Source organism: Telmatherina bonti (genome assembly GCF_933228915.1).
Source record: "Telmatherina bonti genome assembly, chromosome: 14".
Taxonomy (NCBI): Eukaryota; Metazoa; Chordata; class Actinopteri; order Atheriniformes; family Telmatherinidae; genus Telmatherina; species Telmatherina bonti.
In genome coordinates, this window is record NC_136612.1 from 33786899 (window position 1) to 33801030 (window position 14132).

General features: G+C 40.2%; 1 protein-coding gene across 1 annotated transcript in view; it reads left to right on the plus strand.

Annotated features, from left to right (window-relative positions):
• The window catches only part of grin2ca (glutamate receptor, ionotropic, N-methyl D-aspartate 2Ca), a gene marked incomplete at its 3' end in the record, with an annotated part of 89731 nt that overhangs the window by 40437 nt on the left and 35162 nt on the right, over positions 1-14132 (plus strand). Inside the window, exon 3 of the mRNA XM_079253200.1 lies at positions 9134-9735. Within this exon, the coding sequence (XP_079109326.1) occupies positions 9134-9735 (602 nt within the window). The remainder of the gene's footprint in view (positions 1-9133; positions 9736-14132) is intronic.

Consider the following 14132-nt stretch of genomic DNA (forward strand, 5'->3'; position numbering starts at 1 on the left):
ACTACTGCTTTTTTTGGTTGTAAACAAAATTGTCGCTGCAAACCAGTTAGAGAAGGACTTTGCTGTTGGGCAGTGGCGTTGGCTGTTTTACAGCAGCAATTGACAAAACGACATATTTGCCGGTGGAGAAGCGCCAACATCCGCAGCATTTGACGTTACAGGATCGGCAATTGTTGTCTTCAGTTTTTGGATCTTGGCAGTTTCAGTAACAGTAGATCTGCAACTGGTTTAAAAGTGTAGAGAAGATGTAAGGAGCCGTGCGATTGGCTGAAAGCAAATCCACCTGTTTAACTGATGAATCTGTCAATCAGAGTTGTAAATTTGATTGACAGCGTTTTAAACCAATGGTGACATTCGTCAACCTGCGACGTCAGGGGAGTCTCAAAATCCACCGTACAGATTTCGCTCACAAATGCAGAGATTTTTGCAAATGAGAAGCAGGTTGTAAATGCATGTTCAGCAATTCGTATTATCTGTGAATATATATTACAAGTGTACCTCAAAATTATATTTGTGAATTAGAGCATGTTCACTTGTGAAACAGAAAGTGTGCATTTCTGAGTATTGAGACTGATCTGGCCTCATAAAGATGGCGCTGTACGCATGGATGAAGGAGGATATGGAAATCTTGCAAAATGCAGCGTTTTAAAAGGAATTAGTAGAGAAATGAGGGAGAAGGGCTTCAGAGAATCCTTCAAAGCAACAGGAAACCTTGAAACAACGCTACCTGGCTTGTGTGCAAAACATCGTTCAGTGAAAACACGCAGATCGCAAGATCACGTTTATTTAGCATCAACCTGCACCAGAAACACAGCTAATATGTGCAACTTGGTTCTCTAGTTCAGAAAAGGTTCATCCTACAGTCGTGCAGAGTGCAGCAGTGAGTTGATGATATTTATTATAGAGATTCTTTAAAGCTGGGGTATGTAATGTTGGGGAGCTAGCGAAATGTGAAAGTGGTGCCCTGTCTTGGTCCCTCCCCCTCCGGTTTCGCTCCTTGCGTGATCCGAGGCTTTTTTATTCGCAGCTTTTTCCACCAACAATTTTCTCTTTCTCAGCTGTTTAGCAGGAGGAGGCAAATAAACCGAGCCGGGTCGGGAAATTCTCTCTGCTTTTTCTCAGCAATGTTTGCCTTCTGAGTTTCTTCTTCACTACTTTATATTTTCATCCTAACATGCTGTTTATATGCAGGGTGTGGCTATCAGGTATGCTCTGCTGGAGGGGGAGGAGGGGAGCCGGGAGGAGAAGCTTACAAAATATAAGAAATGAACAACACCATTTGGGTCCGAACGTTTGGATTGGTCAGAGTTTTACAGATTTACAGTAAACTGAGGGGTCTAATTAGATTTCTTACGGTGTGTTCACACCAGACGCATTTTGAGCGTCAAGAGCGTCAGGTTTACATGTAAAGTCTATGTGGAGGCGTGTCAAGGAGTCATCAAGCTTTCTAGCAGCACGTTTTCAGTGTTTATGGAGTTACGCGCCAAAAATTTAAAAAGTTTTATTTGACGCATTTAGTTGACGCGCATTACGCGTGGAACGCATCGCAAACGCCAGAGATGGAAAATCCAAACTTTTGCCGCTTGACGCGGGGCATCGAGCAATCAGAGCGAAATATAATTCGGCTCAGCAGGTTGTTGAACTGGGCCAGGGTGAGACAAAAAATAGTGCTGGAAACGAACCTCATCAGCACGCTGCTCCTGGAGTAAATGGACGCCTACGATTTATCTGGTGAACCCAGACAAGGGGCTGAGATGCCCTACGACGACATTCTCTATTTATTAAAAAAAAAAAAAAACCATGCCACTCTCTCTACTGCATCCACCACCCTTCAAACTAACTGGAAGGAAAGCTCTGGCTTTCCCCCCTCTCTTTTCAGCCGCCTTTTGTGCCAAACGCCCAACGTCTTGGGCGTTTGGCACAAAAGTGAAAATTTAGTGACCAGCGGCGAGCGCCTGTTATTTTTCATGAATACAAAATGTATAGGCTATTATCAGGACGAGGAACCATTTCTCCCAGAAGACAAAAAAAAAATGTTTTTGAGCAACATTACCAACTTTAGCTTTAAGATGAGACCTCACATTCAGGAACTGGTTTAAAAAAAAAAAAAAAAAACAAAAAAAAAAAAAAACATTTAGTTTTCTTTAAATATGTGGTGTTTCTTTGTGACTTTAACTAAATATTTGAGGATAATATTAATGGGAGACAGAAGACTAGAAGTTTTTATCAAAAAGTGGTACAAAATGTTTAAAAACTATCAAATATGTCACACTGGGCTGTATTGTTAAGCATAATATTAATAACAACAACAACAGGGCCTTGTTCAGGAGCCTACAGCGGCTTTTCTCTGTTGGCAGTCAAACCCAGGTCCTCCAGACCCAACACCACCTGGTTAACCACCGTCTACCCTCAGTGGAAGCTTTTGAGAAAGGCTACAGATGCATACATTCCCATACGATGGCAATAGTCAAGCAGAAAAGAAGAAACACTGGACGCTTCTTTTGTGACTATCTGCTAAACATGTAGTATAACTGCAAACAAGTGTGTTTGTCCGTCTGAAATGTGATCTTCTACAACACGAAGACCACCTCAAACTGGACGACCACGTTTCTACCAGCACAGAGGAAAACAAACCAACCAAAAAGAAAATGACTCTGTTTGCCCAGAATGGAAAGAAATAAATACATCACTAGAAACATGGCCTCATGCTTCAGAGGAGAGATAAACTTCATGTAGTGTGGTACAACTACCAGCCAGCTCTGCTGTGGGCATTAATCAGGAACTATCAGGCTCATTCATCATCGTTTAAAAAAAAAAGTCTGCAATCAGCTCCATGTATCTGAATCTACAGTTTCCAGCCAGTATTTTACTGATCATGGAAAACATCCAGGAAGTTGTGTCTGTCCTGGTCAGCGTGCAGGATCCGTGTGACGTCAGCGGCACAGGAAGCCGCTGCCAGGCCACTTCCTGCTGCGTGGCGGAGGCAGACATATGTCGCTGCAAAGAGCTGCAGCCAGAAGGCAGAGCTGCAGATGAGTCATGTGACCAGAAGACCCATACGTGGCATTTTGTTCCAGATATTCAGTGCTTTTTTCCAAACTCTGAGTTGGTTCAAAGGAAACATTCTTTCTACAACTTGAGGATTTCAGCTCAACTTTCAAAGTGTTGAATGTTTCAGGAGGTTAAAGATAAGTGTGATGTCTCAGCAGCCATGTTTACAGAAAGATAAGAGCAATCTGAGCGTTCAGAAACTCAGCTCTTTGTTCAGCAGCTTTAATCTTCTCTGATAATAAACACAGAGGGCAGACTGAAAAGTTTGGAATAATATGAATATGTATGAAGGATTTTCATTTACTTCCCTGCATTTTACTATGAAAAGTATTTATTTTTATCCTCTCTCCAGCCTTGGAGCTACACAGATCACCATTTAGGGTTTTTATGTGTTTCCATTTCAGCGTTGCTAACTGTAAATCAAACGAATCAATGATGACCTCTGAATGTCATCAGAGAAAAGTCACTGGAGCTCATTTTCAAGTCAAACTGAAGTTTTTATCTAAACCTAAACAGAATATATTTCTATTTAACTCAGTTTTAATTAGTTGTATTAACACTTGTCCAAAGTCATTTGGAGAACAAAATGGTGACTGAATTAATGTAATTAGGTTAAATTAAGATAAATTACAGGAATGATGATGGCTGTTATCCATATATTCCTATAGATCTGTATCTGATGCATGCAGACATTTTGCATCACTTTGTGGTAAAAACTTCTTCTCCTGTTGCATATAATCTAATCCCAGTCCTCTGTCCCATGGTGGTCAAAATAAAAGTACACTTAGGCGCTACAATGATTTTGACATATGTATAGTGTTAAAGAGTAAATAATCACAATGTTTTTGTTTTGCTAAAAGACATAAAAACTTTTTAATCCCCATTTTTCATTGTTTCAGGCTTTAAAATACTAAAGAAAACTAGTTAGAGGTCGTTCATTGACGCACTTTTAACTTTTTTAAAAAGATAATTTTTTTTACAACGATCATTTTCAGTGTTTGATCACATGACATAAATATTCTAAGGATTTAACGGGTTGGCTCCCAGCATGTCTTACAGCAGGGCTCCATACTGCCGGCGTTTTGGAGCATGTTGGCTCATCTTCTAGGACTACCGATCGAGACGCCGAGTCTCAAAAGCCTCGATGGGGAAAAAGATCAATTGAAAATCCTGATAATCACTTAATAATCAAACTGTAGCACCCTGAACTGTTATAGAGTATTACTTAAGTTTACACATCCCTAATCATCACCGCATAATTATTTCAGTGTATAAACATTTGCTAAAGTTTACCGTTCTTAAGTCCATTATTAATTAAAATGAATTATTTAATTATGGCAGCATCATGTGACTAAACCTACTGCTGGATAACATTTAAGTCTTCACTTTCCAAGTCATATAAACATCTTATAACATAAAACTGCATATTTATGGTAATTATTACCATCCGTGTGCAGTTAAACAGGCAGCTGCTGCAACATGTTGAATTAAAGAGTGTCTGATTACAAATATAGATGTTTTTACAAAGAGAATAACTGTCTAGTCCAGTTCTAGTCGACCTGGCACCTCCACTTATAATGCTTCTAATTACTCACTGAAGCCACAGAGCCGGCTGGAGATTGAGCCTCAACCAACATGCTTCAGATATCTGTGGAGACTGTTGGAGGTGATCTTTTCTGGTAGGAAGGATAAAACCACACATGGTTTGTAGAACTACTGCTGTTCTAAAACACATTTTAATGTAATAAAAACTGTGTGTGTGTTAAATGTGTGTGTGTTGCACCTCATCCAGAGCTATTAATGTGTCAGGTAATGTATAACATCATAATGAATTTGTCAGCAGACAGAAGTATTTATCTGAGAATGATGAGGAAAGAAACAATGTCCTGTAATGTGTACAAACATTTTCATTGCAAGCCCGCTGAACTCTCAAATCTGCGTTTGCCTCTTGGTGATGGCAACAGGGAGAGAATTAAATTTGCATTTTGTGTAAATGACTGCTGGCTTCATTTCCTTTCCCTACGAGCACACGGCTTGGCCGGCGCGTAACATGCTCTGCACACTGACAAGGCAGTCGTGACTCCGGGCTTTGAGCTGCAGCTGAGTCTGGAGTAAAGCCCTGGGGTTATTTGGACTGGACTGTCGCTCTGCTAATTGAGCTGTTGAGTTTGTTCTGTAATCTGACAACACCAAGAGGCCACAACCAAATCATGAAGAAATAAAAAAAAATCTATAAACAACACCTTCACAGAGAAGTGGACTACCTAAGCTAACCGTCCGACACCGCCGATGCATGATCGGGCTGCTGCACGTACGAGACTGAAGCAGCAACAGATTTGCTGAGGGACAGTGAGGCGAAAGGAAAATGAGTAGATTTATATGATCTTGCAAAGCTCCTCCGTGACTGACCTGCATAAGATCCCTGTATGCTGCCAGCCGGCCTCCAGCGCAGCCTAATCCATCTTAGTCCACTGCAGGTTCTTACACGGAGCAGAAGCAATTCCTGCGGGAGAAGTTGATGAGTGAATGTCATTTATGCTCATTTTATTCAGCGAGGTTAAACACCAGGCTTTTAGGGGAAAAATCTGAGCTCTGGGTTTTGATTTAATGATGTAAAAGTGGAGAATAATTTGTTTCTGAAATCGCTTTTGTTACATTATTGATCAACTGAAATGCATCCTGCAGGAAAGCCGTATTTATTTCAGAACTTGTTGAGCGTATAGAGAGTCTGAAGAAACGAGCAGTGATGGTATGAAGCAGGGGAACAGGGAGGAAAACGTTTTGGCGGCGGAGTCAGAGCCGCAGAGTTCGTGGATTTAGCCGTAACGTCTGAAACTATGAGACGCTCGTACATCACAGGACCGCTGAACTTCTCTCAAGGACATCAGAGAGACAGAATGAATGAGATCACAGACCTTCATGCAGTCTCAGGACACCTGACCCCGTCATTTTCCAAGCTCTGAGGGCTCCATGTTCGGGATGGAGTGGGTTCTCCCCAGAGAAGGAGGGGGTCAGCAGGGGTCCTGGCAGCCTATCAGCCTCCCAGGGCCTTTATTACACAGATTACGCTGCAGTCTAAAGCTGTATTTCCACTGTGACAGAGTTAAGTCTTTTAAGAAGGCAGCGGCGGTGTGGTTCTGAAGCTAAACTCTTCATTAACAATGCATTGATTGTTACTTAATCTAGAATAATAAGATAATTAGCTGGAACATTAAATAAGCTTTTATTTAAGATCACCGAAAAAATGTTATATTTTTGTTGTTTTTTTTTCACTTTACAGAAATAAAAAAATAACAGAAAAAAAGGATGTGAATCTGAACCCGGACTGATTTTTACTCCAAGCGAAAGCGATTTGGACCCAAACCAAACAGAAATAAAAACTCTACAGAATAAGGTCTGAAGTAACCCTCCGCCACCGTCATCTGTGTTTCCAGGGTCATTATTTTAGAGTTAGAACAACTAATAGTTAAATTATTCATGTTTTGTCTCAGTAAAGAATCCTTAAAAAATTCCTGGATCCAGATGATGATCCAGATCAACACCAGAACCCAATCACTTGTTCCGTTTTCTACATCTGACATTTCCTGAATATTTTATCAAAATCCGTCCAGAACTTATTGAGTTATGTTGGCAGCAGACAGACAACATCATAGCCTTGGTTTAATTCAACATATCAACTTCATTACAATTAATGAGCAGTTATTTCAGTATCATTTTATTTGTTGCCCAGAATAACTAAATGATATGTTTAATTGTAAATATTTTAATAACAGAAAAGCAAATATTGACAAGTGAAAGGGAAATGCACGCAGATTAAATAAATATGAAAAATGTTTAACCTGTCCAGCATCCTGACAGCAGAATAATCTTCCAAGAGGAGCCAATGGAAATGAGGCTCCTCTTGGTTTTTAAGCTTTAGTCTTTATTTTATCATTTCTGTTATTTCAGCTCATATCTGCTGGACCGGACCAGAAGGAAAAGAGACAATAGAGGTAGAGGATGAAATAAAAAGATGGAAGAAAAAAGAAATGATGGGAGAGAAAAAGAAAAAGAACAGGGAAAAGGAAAACTGAACCAAAAATAGAAAACTAGCCACAGAAACTGTCACACCTTCTCTACAGAAAAACTTATTCTACATCTTAGTCTCTAAAGTTTCAAAGAAAGCACAATAAAAACCCTAAGAGTAAAAAATAAATAAAGTAAATAAAGTTAAACAAAAGAAAAGTAACTACCAACAGAGCAGAAACCGGTATATGTACAGTATGAACATTTAATTTCCTAAATATATTCAAGAGAAATTTAAGTTTCAATAATTGATGTGAGCCAGATTACATCCGACTGGCAGCGTCTGCGTCAGTGTGGAAGTCTTTCAGCATCTGATTCCAGTCCCAGCGTAGAAGTCTGGGAAAATGCAAAACCATTCAGATGTTGATCAGAGAAGCAAACTCTGCTCTACAAGCACGGCTCTCGGCTGTCTTCAGACAAACCAAATACAGGAAGCGGAGTACAACACAGAGGGCATTGCGGCTAAACGCAGGTTACTGAGGCGAACAAATATGTCCTTCACAGGGTTTGGTTTGTTTCAGAGCAGCGAGAACGCAAACTCAGCCAGAAGAAATTAAAGCAGTTAGCCGTGGATGCAGTCTTAAAAGATGGAGGGTAAAAAATGACCTGGACAGAAGTTACACTAAATGCAAGCTGAAAATATTTTGGGAATAAAACAAGTATTTTAGCACAAAACACAACCTGCATCTTCATCCTCGTCAAACTGAGGATTTACTGGTTGTAAACTGGATACCATTCAACAGAACCACCTGCACTGTACTTTGTTGACATTTTAGAAATATGGTTTTTATTTTGCAAAACGACTGTAATGGAAACGCAGTAACTTCCCACCTCAACATGCTAGAAAGACACTTTACAAAAAGGCCAAAATTAAGTGTGTTTTAGACGATTACTGTTAAAACTTGGGCTCTGACAATATGCTTGTGTCCCGATTCAATTTGATTCTGATTTCTTGGGTGCCAATTCGATTAAAATTACAATTCTCATGATTCTTCAATATTGCTGATTTTTGTAGACTAAAACTAAAGAACTTTCTTTGCTCGTCACTTTTCCAAATTTCAATTAGGAAAAAACAACACAGTACCCAGACCATCATTCTGCTACTGTAATGCCCAAGACGACATGTAAAAAGATCAATAAAAACAATAATTATGACAAAAAAAATTTTATAATAGAGCATTTGTATTTATTTTTAAAAATACGTTGTTTTTCTTAACAAAAAATCTCTTAAAATTGTGAAGCAAAAAAATCCATATTTTTTAAATATTATTTTCCACCCCTAGTAGAAACAGTTGTCTCTGAAAACAATGATCTTTTCACTGTTTCGTATGTAATTCATTAGAGACAGTGCAGTAACTCACTGATGTTAAACTCTTACAGGCAGAAGCTTTCAAAGAAGTTCAGCAATAAAGTAAAAAGATGTTTCTTTGCATCTTATTATAATTTCTAAAGCAGCACGAGAAACTTCCAGGCCAATCCCGACCACTTCAGGATGGTTTTAATTAATTTCTTATGTCTTTTCTAGAACAAATATGAGCCCTCCTTAGGGTCTGAAAACCCGGTTTCTCTCCTCTCCACCTCTTTTGATAACTCACTTAACAGAGGAGCCTTCCTTATCCCTCTCAAGGTCAGTGCGTTTCCATAAAAGACAGATGAAACACGGAGAAGGCGCTGGTCATGGTGATAGTGCTATTCCTCTGAATTTGCAAGTATGGATGACGGCTGGTGTTTGCAAGGCAAAAGAAAGACATGTGGGTTTAAGTGATGAATGAGTCTGCATCTCCCGGAGGAGCAAAAATAAAGCAGAGCTAGTTAGCTTCTGTCAAAGCTGCACTGGAAACCCTTCTGGTTGAGCGACTCACCTCTCAGCGTAAAATTATCTGCGGTCCTCCACAGACTCCTTTTTCATTGTAAACTGGATTTATTTGCTTGTTATCAGAAGCAAACTGTTGATATAATTATTAAAAGACAACACTCAGAGTCTTAATGATCCTGTCATGTTTTCCACTTCCTACAGGGTGAGGGCTCCAACTTCCTCCAGCTAGGCTCCTCCATCGAGCAGCAGATCAACGGCATGTTCAAGGTGATGGAAGAGTACAACTGGGACAGCTTTGTGGTCATCACCAGCCTGTATCCAGGTTATGAAACCTACGTGGATTACATCAAGTCTTTCACCGACACCAGCTACTTCATGTGGGACCTGCAGGATGTGCTGACGTTCGACATGTCAGCCGACAGCACCAACGACATCCGAGCACGGAGGCTGCTCCAGCAGATCGACGCCCAGGTGCTGCTGGTCTACTGCTCCCACGAAGAGGCCCAGTACCTGTTTTCCATGGCGGCTGAAGCTGGACTTGTGGGTCCGGGCTACATCTGGATTATCCCCAGCCTGGCTGTAGGAAACCCGGACAACCCTCCACCTGACAGCTTTCCCGTAGGGCTCATCAGCATCATCACCGACCGGTGGAGAATGAGCCTGAGGAAGAGGGTGCGAGACGGGGTGGCCATCGTGGTGAAAGGAGTTCAGAGCTTTCGGAAACAAAGAGGCTTCGTTCCTGAGGGCCACAGTGACTGTCACAGCCCCGTCAAGCCTTCAGCTAATAATGATACTCTGTTCAGGTAAGCTAGTCACAAGCTGCTATTAGCTTCTAGCGTTTGTATATCACCACTTTTTACATACTTATTCATGTTTAAATGAGCATATCGATCTGATTAGCTTAAGCTAAACATTAGACCTAATGTTTCAACATGTTTACATGTTGATAAAATTTTTCTTCTATTATTAATACCAAACACTGATGTCTTCAATAGCTCAGAATCAAAAGGATCAACAAGCAGCAGACTGAATCCATCTATTTTCTGTCACACAAAACAATAATAATTATCATTTAAAATACACTTTTTAGCTTTTTAACTCTTTCTGGGGGATGCTAAAAAACCTCTGAGGGGGAGGAAACCCAATCAGACACCCGGACCACCTCCGATGACTTCTTTCAAAACCAAGGAGCACTACCGTATTTTCTGCACTATAAGTCGCTCCGGAGTATTAGTTGCACAAGGCCAAATATACATAATTAGGCAGGAAAAAACATACATAAGTCGCACTAGAGTATAAGTCATATTTTTTGCAGGCAATTTATTTTACAAGCTACATGACCAAACACTGACATTATGTCATCTTGGAAGGTAAGTTATAACATTAATAAAAGAATAGAGAACAAGCTGAATAGGTGTAAGACATGTTAACACAATTACAGTTATTCAGCTGCACAAAAAATAAAATGAACAGAAAACGTGTCCTCTCCAGAGGAGCCAGTTGAGGTGGCTCGGACATCTGGTCAGGATGCCTCCTGGACATCTTCCTGGTGAGGTGTTCCAGGCACGTCCCTCTGGGAGGAGACCCCAGGGAAGACCCAGGACACGCTGGAGGGATTATATCTCTCGGCTAGCCTGGGAATGCCTTGGGATCCCCCCGCAGAGTTGGCAGATGTGGCTGGGGAGAGGGAAGTCTGGGGTGCTGCCCCCCGCAACCAGACCCCGGATAAGCGACAGAAGATGGATGGATGGAGAAAAGGTGTCCAGTGTTTATGTAACATAACAGTTTTATGTAACTATAACCTAAAGAACAAAACGAGTGTACCTTTACTGTAATTAATAACACGCAATCTCACTCCACATCATTAAATCCGTTGAATTCTCATTTACTCCAAACTTTCTCTTTACTGCTCGATTACTGTTTTTATCTGCAAATTTTTACTACTTTCAGCTTGTTGTCTGCGGAATCTGATTTTCTTTTGGGGGGCATTTATGTTCAGTTGTTCCCAGTTGTCTTTCTAAGCTAATGTGTAATGTGTAAGCTAATTTTCATTTGTTAAGAAGTAGGAAATAGAGTGCCCTCTTGTTGCTATCTGTGAAATTATATATATTGTTTCATGTCGCAGGAACAGCTAACCTATGAAAAAAAGTACAACTTATAGTCCGGAAAATACGGTATTTCTCTCAGGATGTACAAGTTCCTCCTAAAGGAAGCTTATTTTAGCTTCTTTAATCTCTCATCTCTTTCTTTTGGTCATGACTTGGATCTTGTGGAACTGGAACTGAGGACTGGAACTCGGACAGACCAGTCTATCAAAAGCTTTATCCTGGTTTTGCCTTGTTTCTTAAGGCCTTGACATACCTACTCAGAATATTCTGAATCATGAGCACAGCAATATTTACTGTCGTATCAGTGTATGTATGTAAAAGTTATATTTTTTTAACTGATGTAGATTGTTTTATTTTTGCATCTTTTATTTTTTACATCTATTTTTTTTTTTTTTTGCATTGGCAGATACATGATAATCAGAGAAAGCGTGTTGACTGAAAGATTACGGTCGCGAGCTGTGCAGGTGTCACTTTTGCTGCTATTTCATTCTATTGAGCAGCTAGCCACTAAAGCAGATCCTCCAACCGTACAACGGACGTCTTAGACTGTATATAAAGAGATGGGCAGAGCCTCCGTGTTGTCACCCATAGGTTTCTGAAGAGCTGAATTGAAGCTCGGTGGGCGGTTTCTACCATCGCCATCTTGGCAGGGGAATGCGTGTTGTCTCACCCGGAAAATACAAATATAGGCAAAGAGGTGGAGCTAAGAGGGGGGCTGTGAGTGTCATGGTGGATGATTGACATTGAGAGAACTCGGAGCTGCCTGTCGCTAAGAGCTAACCAAGCTAACCCGGAGAAAACAGGAGCTAACCAGCTAACAGAGATAAGTGGGCTAAAGCTAAGTCACGTTGTTAACCGGCTAAAAACCGCGGTTGTTGACTTGAAGCATGAGGTCAGGTACTTGTCAATCAAAAGGACACGCCCCTAAATATGCCAAATTTTGAGATTAAATTACGAGTTAAAAAAAAAAGTCACTCCCTCCACAGTTGTCATGAAGGTGAACCTGACCTATGCTTTTTGTACCAGGCTGTAAACAAGTTTATCTCTGCCGTGAAGTTGGTCTTTTTAACATGGGAGTCTATGGGGATTTGCTCTGTTTTGCAGCCCCTAGTGGATAAAGGGGGAACTGCAGGTTTATTCACTTCCACATAGGCTTCACTTTTAACCGCCGGAGGCTCCGTCCATCTTTCATATACGGTCTATGGTCCTGAAGCATTCATAGTCCAGCTTCAGATCCCAGATTAAAAAATAAAACTTCTAGAGTTCTACTCTCTTTTCCAGAACAGGATGAACCCAGTTTGCTCTGTCTGTTATTTTGTAGCATCACACCACCGTTGTTCAGGCTTGATGTGAAATCCCCCTCGCAAGTTTTGTTAAGAATTTGCTCAATTTATTCCCAATTTTGCATCATAATAGTGGGTGTGCATAAACAGAAACACAGATAGTTCACCTCTGAATTATTTAAAACTTCCTGTCGCTTATGTGCACCAGTCCTGATGTATAAAGGCCTTTACTCTGACCCCTTCACCGAGACTAGTTTGCCCTGATTCTATTCTGCAGTCATTTAGCAGGCGCAACACACAATCAAGAAATCGAACAGTAGAGGATATTATAAGCTGTGTTTCCATTGAATTTTTTACAAAATAAAAGCAATATTTGTACATTTTGACAACCAACAATTGCGATTTGCAGGTGTTTCCACTGAACAGTGTTAAGCGCATTAGCTTCAAGTCTTGTAAAATCGTTCCTCGGACAAGATTTTAGGAAAATGTGGCCTATGCAAGGTAGCCACGTAGCGTTATTTTGGGATTTTCTATTTGCTGTGGAGAATTTGCTATGGCTTCTCGAAGCTTTTCTCACTTATTTTCTTTTCTAAAACTGCAATTAATTTTTGTTTGTTTCACACTGCGCCATCTTTACTGGAAATGAATTGGCCACGACCCCCCACATCACGTCAATGCAAAAAAAGTGTTTTCATTACACTTTTGCAATACGGTTCTGTATCAAAACGTCTAAAAAACCACGGCATGGCAGTGCAAAACACTTTTTTTTAAGCAATATTTGAGACTTATTTTTCAAAATGTAGGTGTTTTCATTAGTGATTTTTTTTTAGTTCAATATTTAGTTTTTGCACAGTTCTAGGTGTAATGGAGATGCACCAATAGATAGGTACTGGTCAGAATGCTGGGAGTCCAGCTGGACGCAGGATCGGGCCACAGGCCAAGTTTTTTTTTTTTTTTTTTAATGTTCCCCATGAGGAACATGGAGGTGCTCAGTCCTCAGATGGTGATGAGGTGGAGAGATAGACTGCATGCTGTATATATTGAACACAATGTCCTCCCAGCTGCACAGTGCTGTTTATTAATGCCACAATTAAGACTCAGACTGGAAGTTCTTCCCTCTTGACATCAGCTGGCCTAATTGAGAACATCATTTGAAAAACACTACAGCATGTTTTTATAGTAATTGAACCCCTTTGAGCAGAAATGCACCAGAAAAATCACTGACTGTTCCTGAATCTGAGCTGGACAAACAACAGGACATCTTCATGTCTAACCGTTAAACTCACAAATATTTCCTCTGCTTCTGTCTCCAGATGGAATTGACTTAATGTCAACAAAATGCTAAATAAATAAATGAACCACGTCTAAATCTAACCAGACTTCAAGTGAGTAAAAACATCCCAGATATTTCCCAAACTAAACTGCCAAAGTTGTGCAGTTTTCAGGGTCATCATCTCAGATTTCATACTCTGCTTTTGTGATGAAACACAACAAAAATTTAAAGACCTTAAACCGGAACAAGAGAACAAAGAAGAGAAGGAAACAGATGTTAACAAGCAGATGCTGGCTGAGCTTTACGTAATGCATTTACAGCATACTAAAACACTGTTTAAAAAGTCAATATACATCATGTGCATCCAGTCTGCAATTACAGAGATATGGTTTCATCTGTTTGTAATGAAGGAGAGAAGTCACATCAAAATATGTAAATACCGCACTGAATAATCACTTTCATGTGTCAATACGTTACTAAACATGGAAAAAACATGTTAAATTATTTTTAAAAAGTACATAAATGTGTCAATGAAG